At 37.7% G+C, this 22,841-nt stretch overlaps 1 protein-coding gene across 2 annotated transcripts in view; it reads left to right on the forward strand.

Moving 5' to 3' along the window:
• Positions 1-22,841, forward strand: part of ADGRA3 (adhesion G protein-coupled receptor A3) — a 111,727-nt gene that overhangs the window by 51,981 nt on the left and 36,905 nt on the right. For both annotated transcript variants that reach the window (XM_059066476.2, XM_067036348.1), the window contains 5 exons: positions 596-756; positions 2,373-2,586; positions 9,661-9,825; positions 12,484-12,685; positions 13,613-13,768. In XM_059066476.2, the coding sequence (XP_058922459.1) occupies positions 596-756; positions 2,373-2,586; positions 9,661-9,825; positions 12,484-12,685; positions 13,613-13,768 (898 nt within the window). The remainder of the gene's footprint in view (positions 1-595; positions 757-2,372; positions 2,587-9,660; positions 9,826-12,483; positions 12,686-13,612; positions 13,769-22,841) is intronic.

Below are 22,841 nucleotides of genomic sequence, written 5' to 3' on the forward strand. Positions count from 1 at the left end.
CAAAAATTGGGCAAAATTGCCAGTGTTTATAAATGATAGTGCTGGAAACTGACCAGAAGGTGGTGCTTAGGAATTAGAAATCAGCCAGTCATCCTAGTCAGATAAACAGAATATAACCATGTGAAATATTCATATATTGCTTTATGTTGCCAGAATTAACAGAGTTTACAGGTATTTAAGCCAAGAACACGGCAGTGATGCTGGAAAAATTGGGGAAGGCTTCAAGATCCAGTATTTGTGCCACAGACTTGATGAAAGGGTAAAAGTTTGATAGACACAAAGGATGGGGATTGGTGTTCCAGTACCCTGGGCTTCAGGAGTTTGTTACATAGAAGAGGAATAGATTTTGTTCACATACCAACTTTGAATGAGAGTGGAGTCACTCCCCGAATCGGTGGGGAAGGCAGCTGGGGTCAGGCATTTGGCGTCATCTCAAGGGAAAGGAGACCATAACCAGTTGATGGTACAGTATGTGCTGTAGCATGGTAAGGGTGAGCAGGAGTGTGCTTGCCACCCAAAGTGTAAGCCAACATAAAGCAAAAGTGCTATTTAATTCATTCACCATAACCTCTAAATTGCATTTTGTATGCTACAGAGAATTTCAGACTGAGTATCTGCTGTGTGATTGTAACATACTGTGGATGCATCGCTGGGTAAAGGAGAGAAACATCACGGTACGGGACACACGGTGTGTTTATCCTAAGTCTCTTCAGGCCCAGCCAGTCACAGGTGTGAAGCAGGAGTTGTTGACGTGCGGTAAGGAAGACAAACTGATAAAGGGTTAACTGTATTTTACTTGCTATCTTGTTTTTCCTGACAAACTGCAGAGTTCTGTTTACACATTGGGACTGATTACAACTGTCAGTCTTCTTGGATTTGATAATATTTAGTTTTTGCTGACAAGTCAACTGGATTAAAAAACATTTTTTCAATTGGTGTTTAAAGTTCTTAGGTTCTGAACAGCTTTCTTTATGAAATCCAGTTTCAATAAATAGTATAGATCTTCAGATTTTCTAACAGCAAATCAGGAATTTGTTGATAGTAATAAAATCTCAGGATACAATCACACTTTTTGTTGGTGGGGTGTGAATTGATACAGCCTTTTTGAAGGGTAATTTGGCAATATGTATTGTTATTCTTAAAGAATTGATACAACCTCATATAGTAATTCTGCATGTAGGGGTTAATTCTTAAGAAATCATCAGCTATGTATGTAAATCTTCAGACTTTGTGAACATATCCTAAATTCTCAAAAATAGGGCATTGGTTTAATTATGGCACATCAATTCAGTGAAATAGTATGCAGCTATTAAAAATCATGATTTTTAAGAATATCTGAAAGCTTGAGGGGAATAACACATTTACCATGTGCTAAATGAAAAACAAAAAACAAAACAAAAACAGTCCTTAAAATGATAGAGGTAGGTTCTAGTTTAGTGTTTGAAAATAGACAACTGTATCAGTTTTTTCCTTTTATTTTTATTATCATTGTTTCACATGTAAAATATGCTCATTGGATTAAAGATTTATGAAAAGAAATAATGTATACATATATCAAATTACCTTGGTGTTCACTTTAAATAACTTACAATTTTCTCAGTTATACCTCCAAAAAGCTGGGGGAAAAAATGAAAAACTTAAAGAAGAAATAAACAAAACCCCTACTTACATTCTTATCACTCATAGGTAGCTAATGTCAAGGATACCTTGGTGTATCCTCTTCTATACCTTTTTATTATGTTTTGTACAAAATATCATATTCTAATGTTATTTTGTAACCTTTTGTAACTGGAAGTGGTGTAAACTTGTTTCCTCATCATATAAAAGATGCATACCAATCCATTATATAGATGTGGCCATAATTTATTTTTTCATTACAGAGATGTAGCCATAGCAATTTCCTTATTACTGCAGATTTAGGTTAATAATTTCTCCATAAACATTAAAAGGATTAATTTCCTTGTGTAAATCTTTACATATTAGCTATTTAGGATAGAATACTAAAAGTAGAGTTATTGTGTTAGACAAAGGGACTAAATATTTTAAAGGCTTTTAATGAGCCAAGAGATTTGTGTACATTTTTGCATATGTAGTTAAAATTTCTCTCTTTTATTTTTCTTACTGGAAGGAAGTATATCAGCTTTGTACAAGTTGATATGAAATGGTTTCATTTTAATTTTACTTGACGGTGTTTTCATCTTGGACCCTCTTAATTCAGTAATAGCTTTGTTGATACTAACATTAGAATGCTGATTACTAAGGAATTTGTTTTTCCATTTTTAAAGTTTCAATTAGAATTTCTATAATTTTAAATTTTGGAGTGTGAATATAGTATTGTATTTGTTAACTGAGTCTTATTTTACTGTCTCTAGACCCTCCCCTTGAATTACCATCTTTCTACATGTCTCCGTCTCATCGTCAAGTTGTGTTTGAAGGAGACAGCCTTCCTTTCCAATGCATGGCTTCATATATTGATCAAGACATGCAAGTGTTATGGTATCAGGATGGGCGAATAGTCGAAACTGATGAATCCCAAGGTATCTTTGTTGAAAAGAACATGATTCACAACTGCTCATTGATTGCAAGGTAAACTTTTTTTAGATGAGGAATTGTCTCTGTGGATTTTATTTATCATTTCAGAATTGTACTATTTAGTTAGAATTTGAATATTTTACCTTCTTGCATTTAAAAAAAGCAAACTTCTGACATTTCTTTTCCTGATTGTTACTTATCTTCTAAAATTAAATAGCTATCTTTTCCATCCGGTTTTGGAGGAAAAAAGCATAGGATAGGGCTTCCCTGGTGGCGCAGTGGTTGAGAGTCCTCCTGCCAATGCAGGGAACACGGGTTCGTGCCCCGGTCCGGGAAGATCCCACATGCTGCGGAGCGGCCGGGCCCGTGAGCCATGGCCGCTGAGCCTGCGCGTCCGGAGCCTGTGCTCTGCAATGGGAGAGGCCGCAACAGTGAGAGGCCCGCGTACCGCAAAAAAAAAAAAAAAAAAAAAAAAAAGCATAGGATAAAAGGGAAACACTGTTTAAAAGTGGGAGACTTTTTGTTTAAAGTCTTAAGAGGAAAAAATGTAAACTTTTAGTGCCAAACTTAATTTCTAACAATTTCCTGCTACTAATAAGCTTAGAATTTCACTTTTGGGAATCACCTAATTTTCACTGTCTTATGATTAATGTAACATTTTAAGATACTTCCTTTTTTCACCCCACTAGTATAAAAGAATATAACACCTGTCAACCCCACGACTGGTGCAAGCACAGCAATAGTTAATTCGAATGAACTTAAGGTACAAAAAACAGGATAAAAATAAATATGATGTTATCACTTATCATATTTTATTTTGGTAAAATCTTAATCTGTAGGTATTGAATTTTCTCTTTCCTTCTCTCTGCCTCTCATTCTGTCTCTGTGTATCTCTCCAAGCCTGTTTTCTGTCTCTCTCTGTCTTTCCTTCCTACCAATTTCATAAAGATAGACCTCAGCTTGAATATTGAAGAGTAGACCTGTAGTTTCTCAACTCTCTACTGGGGCACTTTAAGGTAGTATTACAAAAGCAATATGAAAAAATTACCAAGAAACTAAAAGCTGTCTGAGTTGAGACTCAGGTTTGGGAATTTTGAGGTTCGAATATTCTATTTTATAATATCTCTTTCTCTTCTGAGATTTCCTATCTGTCTGTTAGAAGCATATTTTCATTTGTGTCTTTTAACTTTTATAGTAGATACCCTTAAATCCTTGCTTTCATATTCCAGTACCTGGGTCATCTTGGGATCATCACCTTGACTATTTTTCTTATGAATATGGTTTATATTTCCCTATTTAAAAAATATTGTTTATATGTCTGGTAACGTTGGATTGTATCCTGGACATTGTGAATAATTTGCTATAGAAAAGTTGACAGAGTACAGCTTATGGGACAAATGTGGCCTATGAATGTTTTTCTATAGTTTTAAATGGTTACATTTCAAATGGTTATAAAAGTACCTACATAATATTCTCAGTGTTGCTTCTTGGTCAGCAAAACCTAAAGTATTTACTATCTGGCCTTCACAGAAAAAGTTTTCTGACCCCTGACTCTGGATTCCTTTGTATTCTTCAAAGGAATTAGCTAATTTTGTTTCATTGAACAGTTACCTTGGTTAAATTCAAACTCCTAGATCTGGCTTTTCTCTATTAGGCAGCCACTGAAATCTGCTTGGTGTTTGCCCTGTCTGCATGTAGGTCAGGGTCAGTTAAAGAGCTGGGTGGATTTTATGTGCAGAAGTTTGGGCTTCCAGCCAGGCTCCTTTCTACCTCTGTCCTCTGATTTTTCAACCAGTAAGATTTTTAGTTTCTATTTGAATAATGCCTGCCTTTGGGCAAAAGCCATTAAAAAAATTTCCTGGTTACTCCCTACTGCCAATCCCTTCTTCCTACTGTCAGGTCCTCTTTGGTTTCTGCTTGCTTTGGATCACTCTCCATGTGTTCAGATAGTTATCATATTGTAGTTTTGTTCACAGCTTATAACTAACTGTTAATTGCAGGGAGGGTGGTTTGATAGGAGCCACTCTGCTATTACCAGAAGCAGAGTTCTTTTATTAGGGGATAAGATTGTTAGGAAAGTTTTTTATATGTTCTTTGCATGCAATATTAAGTTCTAGTGAGAAGATTCTAATTGTTACATTATTTTTACTGTGTGATAATTTCACAAGTGTATACATATGTCAAAACTTACCAACTTGTGTATATATGTATCTTTTTGGCTGCCTTGGGTCTTGGTTGCTGCGTGGGCTTTCTTTAGCTGCAGCAAGCAGGAGCTATTCGTTGCGGTGTGTGGGCTTCTCATTGCAGTGGCTTCTCTTGTTGTGGAGCACAGGCTCTAGGCGATCGACTTCAGTAGTTGCAGCACGCGGACCCACGGGCTCAGTAGTTGTGGCGCACGGGCTTAGTTGCTCCGTGGGATGGGATCTTCCCGAACCGTGTCCCCTGCATTGGCAGGCAGATTCTTAACCACTGCGCCACCAGGGAAGTCCCCAAATTGTATATTTTAAGCAGTTTATTTTCTGAGTAGACAATAATTGACATATAATACAACAGTAAAGCTTCAAAAATGTAATAGAACCCTTTTCTGAATAAAAGAACCTTATTTTTTTAAATTTTATTGAAAAGTATAGTTGATTTACAGTGTTGTGTTAATTTCTGCTCTACAGCAAAGTGACTGAATTATATGTATATTATTCTTTTTCATATTCTTTTCCATTATTGTTTATCACAGGATATTGAATATAGTTCCAAGAGCTTTAATTTAACTCTTAAATTTTGTAGCTATAAAGTAACTAGATTTACTTTATAAATTTATTTCTGTAAGTCATGTTTAAATGGATCTAAATTCCTTTAGCATTACAAAAAAAATTAATTCTAAGGATAGCAACTTTACCTAACGTTTTTTTGTTGGTAGGGACATTTACCTAAGTGAAAATCTTTCATATGAAGACTGAGAAGTCCTTTACCCAGAGTTAAACCCAGAATAATAAAGAAGTTGTAGGAGAAGGAAATATGTGGTTATTGGACTGGTTAACCTCATACACCTCTTGATTCTTCATTGGTCTCCTCATGTCGTTGATCCTTCATTAGTAAGAATCAGAGTTTGTGTTTTTCCTAGACACTGAAATTGAAGCTACCTCCTTCTCCTTAAATCTCCTAATATGTCATGTTGAAGATTCCTGAAAAATTTATTCCGATAATTGGTTTTAGACATTGAAGGTATTGGTGAAAGTTAGGTTAGGACCATTTTCCCCAGAGGGTATGCTAATGTGTCCTGGGGTGCCACAGTGTGTTAACGGAGGTGCTGTATGGTATTTTAAGTGTTTGAGCATAGTGATACTGGACATTTGTGAGACAAGACACAGCTACCAGCTCCAGACAGTTAGGGTGTTGAATTTACATGATGCTGCATCCCTTTTGCTGGTGCCATACTTTAGATAATGGGATTTTGACAGTTACTATGGTGCAAAGGAAGTAGTGTGTGAAAATCATTTTGGAACAAGGAATATGGATATCACTGTTTGATCTGTATCTAATGTTTGATTAATTTTGGAGTGCCCAATAGGCATGCACAACCCATTAGGAAGTAGTTGTGGTTAAGAATGAAATACTTATTTTAATTGATGTGTGGTTTTTTTTTTTCAAATGGCTACTAAGTTATTAGGACATATATACACAGTTTTAGGATTACATTTAGTCATTGGAACCACCCTAGGTTTTTTTTTGTTTTTCTTTCTATTTTAGGACATATATACACAGTTTTAGGATTACATTTAGTCTTTGGAACCACCCTAGGTTTTTTTTTTTTGTTTTTCTTTCTATTTTATTCTGTTATAGTCAATTGCATTTTTTTTAACATCTTTATTGGAGTATAATTGCTTTACAATGTTGTGTTAGTTTCTGCTGTATGAGGTGTATCAGCTATACGTATACATATAACCCCATACCACCTTCCTCTTGCACCTGCCTCCTACCCTCCCTATCCCACCCCTCTAGGTGGTCACAAAGCACTGAGCTGATCTCCCTATGCTACGCAGCTGCTTCCCACTAGCTATCTGTTTTACATTTGGTAGTGTATATATGTCCATGCCACTCCCTCACTTCGTCCCAGCTTACCCTCCCCTGCACTGTGTCCTCCAGTCCATTTTCTACATCTGCGTCTTTATTCCTGTCCTGCCCCTAGGTTCATCAGAACCCTTTTTTTTTTTTAAGATTCCATATATATGTGTTAGCATATGGTATTTATTTTTCTCTTTCTGGCTTACTGCACTCTGTATCACAGACTCTCCACGTCCATCCACCTCACTACAAATAACTCAGTTTCATTTCTTTTTATGGCTGAGAAATATTCCATTGTATATATGTGCCACATCTTCTTTATCCATTCATCTGTCGATGGACACTTAGGTTGATTCCATGTCCTGGCTATTGTAAATAGTGCCGCAGTGAACACTGTGGTACGTGACTCTTTTTGAATTATGTTTTTCTCGGGTTATATGCCCAGAAGTGGGATTGCTGGGTCGTATGGTAGTTCTACTTTTAGTTTTTTAAGGAACCTCCATACTGTTCTCCATAGTGGCTGTATCAATATACATTCCCACCAACAGTGCAAGAGGGTTCCCTTTTCTCCACACCCTCTCCAGCATTTATTGGTTGTAGATTTTTTTGATGATGGCCATTCTGACCGGTGTGAGGTGATACCTCATTGTAGTTTTGATTTGCATTTCTCTAATGATTAGTGATGTTGAACATCCTTTCATGTGTTTGTTGGCAATCTGTATCTTTTTGGAGAAATGTGTAGTTAGGTCTTCTGCCCATTTTTGGATTGGGTTGTCTGTTTTTTTGCTGTTGAGCTGCATGAGCTGCTTGTAAATTTTGGAGATTAATCCTTTGTCATTTGCTTCCTTTTGCAAATATTTTCTCCCATCTGAGGGTTGTCTTTTGGTCTTGTTTATGGTTTCCTTTACTCTGCAAAAGCTTTTAAGTTTCATTAGGTTCCATTTGTTTATTTTTGTTTTTATTTCCATTTATCTAGGAGGTGGGTCAGAAAGGATCTTGCTATGATTTATGTCATAGGGTGTTCTTCCTATGGTTTCCTCTAAGAGTTTGATAGTGTCTGGCCTTACATTTAGGTCTTTAATCCATTTTGAGTTTATTTTTGTGTATGGTGTTAGGGAGTGTTCTCATTTCATTCTTTTACATGTAGCTGTCCAGTTTTCCCAGCACTACTTGCTGAAGAGGCTGTCTTTTCTCCATTGTATATTCTTCCCTCTTTTATCAAAGATAAGTTGACCCTATTTGCATGGGTTTATCTCTGGGCTTCCTATCCTGTTCCATTGTTGTACATTTCTGTTTTTGTGCCAGTACCATACTGTCTTGATTACTGTAGCTTTGTAGTATAGTCTGAAGTCGGGGGGAGCCTCATTCCTCCAGCTTCATTTTTCTTTCTCAAGATTACTTTGGCTATTTGGGGTCTTTTGTGTTTCCATACAAACTGTAAAATTTTTTGTTCTAGTTCTGTGAAAAATACCATTGGTAGTTTGATAGGGATTGCATTGAATCTGTAGATTGCTTTCACCCTAGGTGTTTCTTTTAGGCTAGGGGCATTGTGGAAGTTATCTAGTCAGTGAAGGAACCATGAACCAAGAAAATTTGGGGATCTCTGGATTAGAGAATGCTTTTTATTGCCAAAAATTTTTATGCACTTCTTCCTAGTTCAATAGAGTTATGCAAAGTATAATGTTTGACAGACTTTCTGATTATCTAAATTTAATGTCAAACTCTTCTGTGTCATTTTACCTTGAATATATTTATTTCAATGTTTTAATTTGTTTGCTAACTTAGTAAAGATGATAAATATTTTCTTTGATTCAGAATCACAGTGCCTCAAAGTCTTTATTAGAACATTTGTTGTTGTATAGCCATTAATGATTTTAGGAAGCTAGAAAAATGTGTTTTAATTTCAAGGCATTATTTTGTTAAGTTCATTAAAATTATACATGCTTTATGTCTAATGATTTGTTTGTATGTACATAAAAGCAAAGTATAGTAGATCATGTGGGGGAATAAAGTTTAATTGAAGGTTCTGACATTTGCTCTTTAATTAATAGGTTTTATATTAGAGAATTATGATTTCATCTTGAAAGTTGAATTTTCTGACAGCTATTTAGAAATATAGCTGTTATTATAAGTTGAAGTGTACTTTTAAATGGAAAGCTACTTTTGTTAAAGCATTATTGGTAATTTATTAAATCTTTTTAGAGACTTAACAGGTTTTAACCCCTTTTGCACAAAATATTTCATCTTAAATATTAATTACACACTTCATAATATTAGTCTTCTTCATGCTTGAGTGTGGATCTGAAAAGGTAGATGTAACTTGGAAACTGTTAGTTTTTTTTAAATTATCATTTTGTTTTTTTTCTATTTTTATTGAAGTATAGTTGATTTATAATGTGTTAGTTTCAGTTGTACAGCAAAGTGATTCAGTTATACATGTATGCATGTATCTATTTCAGATTCTTCTCCCTTATAGGTTATTCCAAAATATTGAGTGAAATTCCCTGCTGGTTACCATTTTATGTTATAGGATTGTGTGTATACTGATCCGAAACACCTAATTTATCCCTCCTCCCCCTTTCCCCTTTGGTAACCATAAGTTTGTTTTCTGTGTCTGCGCATCTATTTCTGTTTTTATTGCTTGTACGTATAATCTAAAAAAAAGAAGGTTACAAATGAACTTATGTACAAAACAGAAATTGACTCTTCTTTAGTTTTGCTGAAGGAAGTGCCGTGATGTTTCTGCCTTGGCACTTGGTTTTTGCTCCCTGTGGTGGCCTGCCCTCCCTTTTCTTGGAGGGAGAAGGCTCAGTGCCACTCCATTCATTCTTCTGCTATAGCTTTTACCGTAGTATTTTAGGTCTTCCTTTACCTGCCTGTTTTGACTTGCTGCTGAAGTACTTAAATGGAGGGGTTATTTTATTATTATTATTATTATTTTTAATCTAGCAAGCAAGCGCTTGGCCTACAGCATACATTCATGTTTGCTCAAAGAATGATCGAAGCACATGTTGTCTTCCTTCTTGCCTAACCATATTTTCTCTCTCTTTAAACTCTTTCTTCATGCAGTGCCCTAACCATTTCTAATATTCAGGCTGGATCGACTGGAAATTGGGGCTGCCATGTCCAGTCCAAACGTGGGAACAATACGAGAACCGTCGATATTGTGGTCTTAGAAAGCTCTGCACAGTACTGTCCTCCCGAGAGGGTGGTAAACAATAAAGGGGATTTCAGGTCAGTGACATGGAGAGTGCTGGAAAGGGCTGACTGGCCCCTCATCTTGTTTTTCTCAAAGGCATAGACATATGTGATCAGTCTCCTATCCTCAGAAAGAAAATTTGAGAAATGTATGTGTATTCACATATATATCCTTATATATCTCAGGACTACCCATAAGTGATTTCAGAATCATTTATGGAGATTAAAAGTAAGAACAGGTGCCTGAACTTTATCTCAGATCTATTGATTTATGAGTCTCTGAAGGTTGAGCCAGAAGTGTTCATTTTTATCAGGTGGTTTTGTTGTAAACGTTAAGAACCACTACTTTAGGAGACAGTTTGGAAATTCTACTAAAATACTGTGCTAATAGCATTTCCTGGTTTTTTTTAAGGGCTTTTTTTGGATGACCTTTGGAAGGTTTTGTGGTGCTAATTGACTTTTAACTGTAGGCAGTTAAGTAGACATCATAATTAGCAGAAACACATAACCATTTTTGCTCCCCTGTTTGGTTCTTCTGGCAATTAAGCAAGAGGGACTTTGAGAAAGAAAGGCTGTTGGGTGGTCTGAAAGCTGGGGAGCCACTAGTGTGGACTCTGTTAAGATGATCAGAATGGGTTAAATACTGTGATTTGTTTGCTATTTTTTTAGTAGAAAGTTTAGAATTTGTGAGAGCTAACAACTTTTACCTTAGACTCTCCTTACTTTCAAAGTTACTTTAAAACATTATCTTTGAATGTTATTTACCTAAAGTTCTTTATGTTTAGAATTTTAGTAATGAGTTATATAGTTAATATAAATGAAGGGAAATATGTAGCTCTGTAAAGCAGCATAAAGATTGTTGAATACCCAGTTTATAGCTGTCTTATGATTGGTGGTATTGCTGCCTTGTGGCTGTAAGTCTGATTTTTAAGGATTAGAAAAAAAACCCTTTGGTGTTAATCTTTCAAGTCAAAGGTAAAGAAGCAATGACATCTTTACCTCAGCTACTTCTTCAATGATTTTTTAAAAATTGTCTTTTGTCCTCCTCCCCCTCCCCCCTTTAAAATTCTCCTTGGCATGAATGTGTGGAAATCATAATTTATTATTACCAGTGGATAACTTTTTTATGTGGGTTAACTGTTAATCTATAATATTTAAATATTGGAAGTATACTTTAAAGTACAGTATATAACATTTGTTAATTTTGTTAAATTCAACATCTTCATTAAATAGTCATAGTGTGTTTCTTCTGCTTATGGTGGATCTTCTGTTTTTACTCATAGTTTTGCAGTGTTTTCCATTTTTAAAAATAGAAGTAGAGTCTAATCATATAACTGATGAATGAATTATTTATCTGTTGACATATTCCATAAGATATTATACAGTTACAACTTCCACTGCATTGATAAGTTTTAGTTTAGTCTTGCTTGATCTTTTATATAGTTTTTCATAATGCATTCTATTTTGGTGTGCCTGATATTATAATTTAGCAGTTCATATGTTATGAGTCAGCTATAACTTTTATTAAATATGTTATTTTCATTCCCAGTTTTGGAGAAATAGAGCTCAAATAAGAAAGATTTCTCTCAATCCAGTTAGTGCTGATCCATACCAGCAGGTCAGTGTAGTCACTTCACTTGCACAGTGACTGTACAATTTATCTGGGCTTCACCCAGATAAATTTGGTTGTATATCATATTGGACGTCTTCAAGACCCACCCCCTGCCATCCCAGCCAAGTGCAGAAGTTTGCTAAAAGGACTTACGGGATTCAGCGTATAGCTGTAGTGACATCTAAGATATAGTGATACAGTAATATACATAGCTGGATAATAGGGGAAAAGACACAGGTGGGTTCTGGAGAGATCCATGTGTAAAGTTCTTGATTATCTCTGCCTCCCAGGAAGGTCACACAGAGCTCACTTCCTCCAGCCTTGAAAAGACAGCAGCCTCTGTGTAGTGTTTCTGCCCAGGGAAGCCCACTGGAGACACAGCACCCAAAGTTCTTGTTGAGAGCTGCTCATGTAGGCATCCTCTGCCTACCTGATGCCAAAATTTCAGACCCCCAGGAAGAAAGCAGGTGCCCAGCATACACCGTATTGCTTGTCCAGACAGTCTAGGTACAGTGAATCACCCTTACCAGTTAACTGTTTATGGGAACACTCCAAGCCCCAAGTTCCTAGGTGCCACCGAAGGGCCAGCATTGCAAGCAGGCCTTTCTAAGGAGAGCAGTCTTGGGCCTGCTATAGTAGCTCTTTTCTACACATATACTAGCTCTCCTTCTGTGAAAGGGCAAATTCTATTTATATTGGACAAGATTCTGACCTTATGTGACTAATGGTTATATAAGCCAACAATATAGTAACAGTAATTAAAAAGAAGCGCAGGACCATTTGGTGTACCATTTTTCTTTTCTACTGGGTAAGATACAATTTCCCTGTCTGTTTATATTTAGAATATTTTAGGAAAATATTCTGAAAATGTTCTGTAATAAAATACGCTTGGCTGATAGCTTAAAACGGTTTAGTCCATTTTAACTTAAAAATTTTTTTTTTTGCTCCTTATTATTAAAGGAGTTTTGTTTCTTCTTCATTTTTCTCTGATTCTGTGTGACATGTTCTAAACCTTGATTTTCCTCCACCGTTACTAGTGTCAGTGTAGGTTCTCTTAGGCCATTTTGTCTTTGTCTCTCTAGGTGGCCCAGAACGCTGGCAGGCATTACTGCACATCTGCAGTGTACTCGGAATACCCACAGCGGTGGGATCTATCCCGGAAACGCCCAGGATGAGAGAAAGGCCTGGCGCAGATGTGATCGAGGTGGCTTTTGGGCGGATGATGATTATTCTCGCTGCCAGTATGCAAATGATGTCACTAGAGTTCTTTATATGTTTAATCAGGTAACTGGAAAGTCTTCAGATCGGCCGAGGGTGCTCATAAAACGTGGTACTCACACCAAATACTTAAGATTTTTTTTTTTAATACTAGGATTTGGTGTTTATACTTCAGTGGACTGTGTCTTTGGGATCAGACCTGTCCTTCTCAACCAGAGAAGGGCATCTCTGGCATCACTCTTCCTTTCCAGTTATGACCTGACTCTGTGCCTTTGCCTGAATACTTTCATCATCTGTATCTCCAGGCAAAATCGCAACCATCCTTCAAGTGCACCTGGGAAGCTACCCTTTAGTTCCTTTTATAAATCCTTTGTCACAAGTGATCCCTTGTTGCACTTGTACCATTCGTATGCTTTTTCTTATCTCTGCTTCTGTGTGTCTTTTTTTCAACCATAGCAGATTATAAGCGGCTGGCAGGTGGTTTCTGTGTGTTACACATTTTCTTACGTTCCTCTGCACCTGATATACACTTTTTGTAATGGTTGGTGCTGAGTCGTGTTTAAGTCAATAAATAAACAAATGGGAAACATTACTGGCAGTGCATGGCAATACAGATAAGAGGCAAATAAGTGATTCATGCTCGCATGTGGCAGGAGTTCCAGGCCAGATATTTATCCTTCCTGGCTGGAACACTTGGGAAAGGTGTTACTAGGCAATTGGAGTTGAGTATATATAGACTTTGGCTAGGTAGAGATGAAGAGATTGTGCAGCCCATTTATGTACTGTTATATTCCATTCCAAGTTAAAAATAATTCCTTCAGGTAAGTTTCCAATAATATTTCAGCCTTCTCAGTTTTGGAAAAGCACTTTAAGAAGGTCATAGTGAGTCAATGATAAAAAATTTGAATTCATTGCCATGTTTTGAAATGCAAAGGTAAGGTGTCAAAATTTTGTCCATTTCGCTAAGTGCTTCTTTTTGCCTTTTTAATATAGATGCCCCTCAATCTTACCAACGCTGTGGCCACAGCCCGACAATTATTGGCTTACACTGTGGAAGCAGCCAACTTTTCTGACAAGATGGATGTTATATTTGTGGCTGAAATGATAGAGAAGTTTGGAAGATTTACTAAAGAGGAAAAATCAAAAGAGGTATTTTCTGGTTCAGATTTGTAGCATATAGCATATCAGCAAATGGTCATGTGATAGGGTTGAATCTGTATTTTGAAAGGCTGTTTATGTTTGCTGTATTTGAACTAAATATACCTTTTAACTTCTAAAATTGTCATTGAAAAACCTATGCTCCATTATAGTGACTTGTTGGGAAGAGTAGAGGTGAACTGTCAGTTCTTGGAAATTACCGTGATAGGGCAGAGCCAACCTGTGAGAAAGCAACGTCCTGCATCCACGTTGTAGGTCAGCCTGGCTGCTGCTCTCAGGCTGCCTGGGATTTCTCTTCTCCACGCTGTCAGGTGTTCATCCTTCTTAATGAGAGTTTTAGGCCCCCAGATCTTGTGTTAAATTGCTTAACTGCTTTTGGAATGTCCTAGAGAAGTGAAAGACTACTTTAGGAACTTAAAAAAAAATTCCATGTGATTAAAATACACAAGTTAGGAAAATTTAATAGCTTTGAAAAGGGGCCACGTTAAAACTGTGATATGCTTGTCCACATGATATCTTTTAATGGAAAACTTTGACAACCACGGTTTTCAGAATGAATGAGCAGCAAATAATGTTTTGAATAAGTTTTTAGGTGCAGATTAACATATTCTTAAACTTTCAGTTTCCAACTAGGTGAGAGCTTTATATAAACTGTTACTCTTGTGCTAAAATCACTTACATAAAAATGAATTTTAGAGGTAGAAGAAACTTAGATTAGGTCATACACTGAAGCCCAGAGAAAATTAAATGATTTACCTAAGGTTTTTCAGCTAGGTTAGTGCAGAGCTGAAAACAGAACCCAAGAACCTTGGCTGTCTCATCCAGAAGTTTCTGCTGTATAACATTTACTTTCTAGTACAGTGTTGCCCTGTCATTGTATTCCAAAAGTACTGTGGGGAAAAGACTGGACTAAACAAAGTCTAATGTATTTCTTTATGTTGGACATCTCAGATTCATTAATGTGCAAAAAAGGTAAGTAATATGCCTTTTTTCCTAAATCATTTAACCAAGGAATTTTTTTTGTATAGTATCTATTAATATCTTGCATTTTGGTGGTAAGTTTTGAAACTGCAGCGCTGGTACATTAGGTACTTTACTGGATGTGACGTAGCTGTTAAAGGAAAGAAAATAGTGACATGTATGTAAATGGGATTCAGGTCAACGGACCACTTGACGATGAGTTAGCATTTCTGTGTTGTTATCTGAACTTCAGACCACAGTTTCCTAATGAACTGTTCTCTTGCTTGATTGTGTCTTTGGGCCACAGCCTGCTTCGCATGGTAAATTTTTCTAGCACTGGGAGGAGCCGTGTGAATTCTGCTTCTGTGGTAATGCTGCTCTCCCTTGTTGATTATAATCACAGGTTAGCTGCCCACATGATTAGAAGTCATTCATGGAAGGTGGTCACTAGAGTAATTGGAATGACATTTGGAAAGTGGACCTGGAGAAAGATTTTTGCCATCATGTACTAGATACTTATTCCCATGCTGCCCTGTTTTGGTGTGAGGGACTTCTGCACGCCTCTCAGCTCGGGAAGAACAATGCAGTACATTCCACCATGTTTGCCGCTGTGTGGAAAAAATGGTCTGCTACTTTAGTATGTTCTTAGGGGGAAGCACCTTGTTGAGGATTGGAAGTGGACCTGGTTCGTGAGTTATTAACCATGGGCCCTTTGTTTTTAAAATGGGGGATGATAATTGCCCTGTGTAACGTGCAAAGTTTGAGTGCGCAAGTGAGAAATGTAGGTGGAACTGTTTTGCAGAATCATTGCAAAGCTAGGATATACTTTTTATAGGGTTGGGAAATTTAACATTATTATGATCTCAGAGACTACGAAAGAGGTCCTTAAAAAAAAAAAATCACGAGACTGCTTTAGTTACTTATCTACAAACTTAGTTTGAAGGAGATTGCTGTCACTTTCACTGGCTAACATAGGAGGTAAAATTTTAATCATCTTTGGAAACAAATGATGGCAACTTATTAAGTATAAATAGAAGAAGCAGGAAAATTATTCAGGATTGAATAATTGAGGTATAAATGTGATATTACCTGTGATGCAGTGACAGATAGCTGATTCTTTGGAAACTTAGACTGCAGGCCATTGCTTTCACCGTTTATTACTATATTAAGAGGCAGTCAAATGAGGCTTAAGGGCTTCATTTTAAGTTAATTACCACTGCATAAAATTACGCTGAGGTATCCTTAAATGCATATAGCATAATTGGACAAACAATTAAATTGATTTTTCTATTATGTCCAAAAAGTTATTCTGCTGTGAATTTTGTTATAACTAAAATAACCTGTGATTGAATCTAGCCAACACAGGGTGGTACTCTTATTGTCTTAGGTGGGTGCTGGAAGCTATCAAACTGCCAGATCTAGATGATTTGTTTACTGGGGTCTTTTAAAAAGAGCTGAAGGTTGTCTGTCAGGCAGTGTCTGTTCCATATTTACGATACTGATTTCTCGTATGAAAACAAATGTATATCCATTTCAGAAGATGAGAAAGTCTATGAAGATTAGAGTTGGTTACATGGTATAGTCTCCTTACTGTGTTCTCATTTTAAATATGTGAGTGAAGCATGCACCTTAATGCTAATTTACTACATTTTTATGTACAGATTTTTTTTAATGTAAAGTTGTTTCATTTATTCATTTTAAGACATAATCACTTCAGTATTGATGGTTATGTTTCTTTTTCATTTTCAGTATTTTTAATGTTTTATTCCTTCATCTTACTTGTCAGACTTTTCTGTATTGTTAAGATTTTCAAAGACCCAGCTTCTGGCTTTTTGATCCTTCCACCACATGGTTTCTCAAATGTGTGTGTGTGTCATGATCACCTGGAAGGTTTGTTAAACACAGACTGGTGAGCCCCATGCCCCGAGGTCTGATTCAGTAGGTCTGTGAGGGAGTCTGAGAATTGGCATTTCTACAAATTCCAGGTGATACTGGGCAACAAGTCTTTGGCACAGGCTTTGAGAACCCCTGTAGAATCTTCATTTTCTATCCTTATCTTGCTTTTTTAAAAAAGTTCTCTTTGGGTTTAACTTTTTAAAAACTTTCCAGAAACTTTTTTTAAATTGGAAAATGCCAAAAACATAGGAGAAGGAATGTTATTATTAATACTTTAAAAAAATACCTTTCACAAAGCTTCAACAATTTTCAGTATTTACCAATCTTGTTTCATCTCTCCTATCCACTCATCTCCTTTGTGTTCTATCCCTGCCACCTTCTCTCTCTCTGTCTCACTCTCTGTATCTTTCTGTCTTTTTCATTGCTGGAACATTTAATAGCAAATTTTAGATGTCACATTTCATCCATAATTTTTTTAATTATAAGGAATTTAAAAATAGAACCATGATACTGTTATTATATCACCCAAATGAATTCTAAGTCCTTAATGTCATAAAATACCTAGTCCATGTTCAATTTTCCTTGATTATGGTTTTTTTAAAAAAAATGTGGACCTCATGTCTGGGAGTTCATTCATATAATTTTGTAGTTGGTTATGTGGGATTTTCTAGATAATTATGTCACCAGTAAAGAACAGCTGGTTTCTCTGTTCCTCTATAAAATACATCCTTCTTTTTTTCTGGTTATATATACATTGGTGAGGACCTCCAGAACAGTGCTGATTCATATTGGTGATGAGCGGTCTTAATGAGAATGCTCTAATGTATCATTATTAAGTGTGATATTTATGTGCTGCTGCTAAGTGCCGAGGGGCAATATCGGGGTAAGGGGGTCACTTTGAAATTAGTTCTTGGCTTGAGGTTTTACAGACCACAGAAGAAAGGTGAACTCTGCTTTCAGTCCTGTGTGAAGGTTGATTTGTGTTGACAAATTGTCAGGGAAGAGATTTTTTCACCTCCCACCTCGTGTCAGGGTCAAGACAGGGAAGTTTCAAGTTTCCTTGCCATTCCCTTCCTTTCTTGAGGCTAATTTAATGCTGGTTTGCACTGACCCTGGAGGTTTCTCCTTTGGGTTATCAGCTTTACGCAGTGGTCTTGTCCTGTTAGGCCTGTGTTGGCGGGGCCTAGGCCCTGCATGGAAGTCAAAACATAGTCGGTGATCAGCTGAGTTCACCCTCAGAGCTCCTTGGATTCATGTTGTTTTGCTGTTAGTCTCTGGTGGAGGCTTTATTTTCTCACTGACCAGTGGTGCGTTTAAAAGGTAACTTTTTTCCTTTAGCATTTTTCACTTTTATAAGAATTGTCCAGGGTACTCAGACCTTCATACTTCCAGAAAACGAGATGCACATAATGTTTCTGTAATCAGAAAAAATCCAGAATCTGCTTCCATTGGGAGAACTGGAGGAATCTTAGAAGTTCAACTTTTCCATTTGTTGTGAACGTATGACTGAGGGTGTTGCCCATTGCACCCTGCCTCTCTTGAATAGTGTTCTTCACGTGTTCTCAGAATTTTTTTCATAAAAGCAAGTTTGTCTACCTGGAGGAAATGTTCTTCTTTCTGTTAATTGTAAAATTGTCTTTATTGCCTTGACTAGAAACATAGTAAGCATCAATTTTTCCCCAGTCCCAGCAGCTCTGCCATTGACATGTAATTTTTTTTTAAATTGAAGTATAGTTGATTTACAATGTTGCATTAATTTGTGATTCAGTTATACACACACACACACAAATATATAGAGACATTCTTTCTTATATTCTTTTCCATTATGGTTTATCACAGAATATTGAATATAGTTCCCTGTGCTATACAGTAGGACCCATTGCCCATCCTTGCTATATGTAGTAGTTTGCATCTGCTAACCCCAGAGTCCCAGTCCATCCCTCCCCCTCCTCCCCTCTCCCTTGGCAACCATAAATCTGTTCTCTATGTCTGTGAGTCTGTTTCTGCATCATATACAGTTCATTTGTGTCATATTTTAGTTTCCACATATAAATGATATGGTATTTGCAGTGACGTGTATTTTTGACTTATGTGTGTCTCTCTTAAGTCTGTATTTCTCACTCTTAATTCTTTTTAAATTAAAAGATAAATAATCTTTTTAATTGTGTTAGGCTGCCTCAAATCCTTTCTGTAAAGAAATGGAGAATAAATGCAGCATTTATTCCATGTGACATTATTTTCAATCTTTTTCCCCTCTTCCCTTCCCACCCATTTCCCCATCATCATCCTCTTTACTTCTGTACCACAGTGATGTCAGAGCTTTCACCTTTGCCGTAGTCCTGATGATCATCACAATTAGACCTCTCACTGAATATTGACTACTTAACTAAACAAGCTGAGAAGCGTTCAGTGGGGTCCCCAGACCCCCAGGATGCTGAAGCCAGTTAACAGTGACATAAATACACTCTTACACCTTGACTTTCACAAAAGAGCAATTCCTTCATTAAAAGTAATCAGGGCAACATAACATACCTTGAGATAGGTATGATCTCGATATAATAGTTTGTAATTGGGAGAAAACCATGAAGACTATTTGAACTTAAATAATGATGTCAACTGCTCTCGTAATTATCTAGTCAGGTTTGGAATACATGTCAGTTCTGCACTTCCCATCTCCACCTTGGCTGTCCCCAAACAACTGCCCAGCGTACTGCCCTGCTGATACGTGTGTCTGTAATTTTTGCTTCTCTGGATCTTAGAATTGCTGAGGGTACCCCCTGCTGATTCGTGCTTGAAAACATAAAGGTGGGGAGGGGCCTAGATCTCTTGACTTTTCTCAAACTGCATGAATTACTTAATGAAGATATTTGCCTTGGGTTTTTTTTCCCCCCCCCCTCCCCTTAATTTACTATGAAGTGAGACATTCTGGGCACTTCTCATAGGGTTCTTGATCTCATTTTACAGATGGGCAAACTGAGTCTTGGAGAGGCTAAATAATTTGCTATGGGCATTTAACATGTACGGGACAGTTGAAATCTTAACCCAGGAGTACTTAACTCCAAGGCACATAAATATTCTAGCTGCGGTGTTATTTTATGCTTCTATTACATTAAAATTAAATATCATCAAGTTTAGTCAATGTATTATCTTGTGTGTTTCATGAACTAACATCAGAAATTCATGGAATTTACGGATGATTTTTGAACTAATTTTGCCCAGGGTTCTGAGCATGAATATAGAAAAGAACATGAAATATTCTGTCTCTTACGGCAGATGACATTTAACGATTTCACTGTTATTAATGTGGCATTTTCATTTCCTTATCCTTTTATCTTGGATAAAGTGCGTTCAGAGTGTTTTCATTTGATCCTCACCGTTTAGTGTGACAGGTGGAAGAGCAGGTGCATGATTCCTTCTGACCCTTTTGTGGCTGGCGTGGCCTTCAGGGAATGCGGTCAAAGAGAGAAGACAGTGCTTCCTAACGCTGGTTGCAGTTATTAAACTATATCTGTGTGTCAGATTTCAGGAATACTTTTTAAATCCAGTGTAGTTTTTCATGCACTGTTATCCTTTCTGTGTCCTTTTTTTGCCACTGTGAAGGATTCAGAACTACTTCCGTAACCAAGCTACAGAAGCATGTAGCATTTTGTGATTACCTGCCCTAGGGAATATATTGGCAACAAATCCCTTTCCTTAGTTCTTAGCCACTTGTAATGAAATAATGAGAAAAATAGCTTGTTCTCAGCTAAGGCAACCCTCTTATTAGCTCTGTACCTTCTTAGAGATATTTCTCTTCTTTACAATTATTAACACATGTTAAATTCCTTTACTGGCATTATCTAGTGACCCATAGCTGTAGTTCTTTGATCAAAAAATAGTTTTTCAGAAGAGATGATATATCAATCACGTCTCATGTTGCATTTTCAGAAAGTCCATACATGTAAAACTTTTACAGAAATTATGAAGCTGTTGTACTTGTGCTCATTTTTTAAACACTACAGAAATATTTGAGTAGTGCCTCAGAGGAGAATTGGTATTTTCCTGTATTTTATCTTTTAAGTTTTTGCAGCCAGTGGTCATTTCTTTTCTTATAGCTATAGAGCAGGGGTCCTCAACCCCCGGGCAGCCTACCGGTCCCCGTCTGAGACCTGTTAGGAACTGGGCTGCACAGCAGGAGGTGAGCAAAGCTTCATCTGCCGCTTCCCATCGCTCCCCATCGCTCCCCCTCCCTCCCCATCGCTCCCCATCCCTCCCCATCGCTCCCCATCCCTCCCCCTCCCTCCCCCTCTCTCCCCATCGCTCCCTATCCCTCCCCATCGCTCCCCATCCCTCCCCATAGCTCCACATCCCTCCTCATCGCTCCACTTCGCTCCCCGTCCTTCCCCGTCCCTCCCCCTCCCTCCTTCCCCGTCCCTCCCCCTCCCTCTCTCCCTGTCCCTCCCCCTTCCTCCCTCCCCGTCCCTCCCCATCCCTCCCCATCCCTCCCCATCCCTCCCCATCGCTCCCCATGGCTTGCATGACTGCCCGAACCATCCCCTCCTTCACCCCCCGTCCGTGGAAAAATTGTCTTCCAGGAAACCAGTCCCTGGTGCCAGAAAGGTTGGGGACCCCTGCAGTAAGGTATATCTTACCACATCATCTCTTTTTTATTTATTTTCACATACAAATTTGAAATAAAAGTTAAGAGTAAGAGATAAAAACATAACCAAATTAGTCCAGCTACTCTGAATTCCCCTTAAGAGGTGGCAGTTATTATTTCAGTTGCTGTGTAAATGGCATTGACATATACAGGAGTCACTACCCGTCTTCATAACTCCAGAAATAAGGGCTTCTGTTAAAATGAAATTTACCCTCATACCTGTTGCTTTTAGGAATATGTTCCAAGGTGTTGATGTTTTCAAGAATTGTGTCAAATGAACAGATTCAGGATTCTACAGAGTTTGATCTTGTTGATGTCTTGGGTTTGGGTGAAATGCCTCTTGAGAATATGTGAGTCTATTGGAATAGGGTTTTTGAATTATATTCCATTACTATCTATCATATACTACTCTGCTTATTTCCTTTCTTGCAGGTAGCACAACTTAGTCACTTTTTAAAAATGTATTTACTTGCTTGTTATATATTTTCTTTACTAGGTATAAACTCCAAAACAGATCTTTTATGTTTCTTTAACTGCTGAATCTTCATTGCTTGGGACAGTGTCTAGTTCACCTTGGTCCTCAATAGATATTTAGTCAGGGAGTGAATGGATAATTGTACAACTATTGGCTTTTATACGAAGAGTTACACAAATGAATAAGGGTATGGATATAAATAGGATGTTGTGCTGTCCCTGCCCCCAGGATGTTTACATTGGAATTAAAATAAGGACAGAATTGTGACACACGATGGTAAGGTCAGTATGAAGTCATTTAACTATATTTTAATTCGATGAGGCGGTGGGGCTTTCCAGAGGAGGAAGTGGCAGTTTTGCTGGATGCATTGTTCCTTTTTATATGTATGAACATATAGTCTTTAAAAATGTGGGCTTCCCTGGTGGCGCAGTGGTTGAGAATCCGCCTGCGGATGCAGGAGACACGGGTTCGTGCCCTGGTCCGGGAAGATCCCACGTGCCGCGGATCGGCTGGGCCCGTGAGCCATGGCCGCTGAGCCTGCGCGTCCGGAGCCTGTGCTCCGCAACGGGAGAGGCCACAACAGTGAGAGGCCCGCATACCGCAAAAAAAAAAAAAAAAAAAAAAAAAATGTACCCCTCTTAACACTTCTTCTAGAGCCTGTCATCCTCAAATAGACTTACTTTGGGATTGAAATGAAAATAAAAAACAATAAAAATAACAGGAAGAGCTATGTTTTGAGTGCCTGCCATGTGCCAGGCATGGTTTCAGGAGTCTTACAGTTATTAGTGGAACTTAATCTTTACAACATGCTGAAAAAACAGGATGGTTATTATCCTATTTCACAAATAAAGGAAGGTATGGGAGATGTCTGCCCTGCTCACGGTCAGGATCTGCGGTTCTGTTCTTTCCCCTGGTCTTTCTGCAGTTGCTTCACTCCAAGGCTCCGGGGGTGGGATCTGGTGGATTTCCGCAGGCTTGTCTTGTTCCTGAAGTGAACCATGGGTGGAAAGGACTGACCTTTTTTCAAACCCCTCTCAGCTGTCATAGTTACATGCTCTGGGAAGAGTATTGGAGGCAGAACAGGGTTGAAAAGC

The sequence above is a fragment of the Kogia breviceps genome, chromosome 6 (assembly GCF_026419965.1).
Source record: "Kogia breviceps isolate mKogBre1 chromosome 6, mKogBre1 haplotype 1, whole genome shotgun sequence".
Taxonomy (NCBI): Eukaryota; Metazoa; Chordata; class Mammalia; order Artiodactyla; family Physeteridae; genus Kogia; species Kogia breviceps.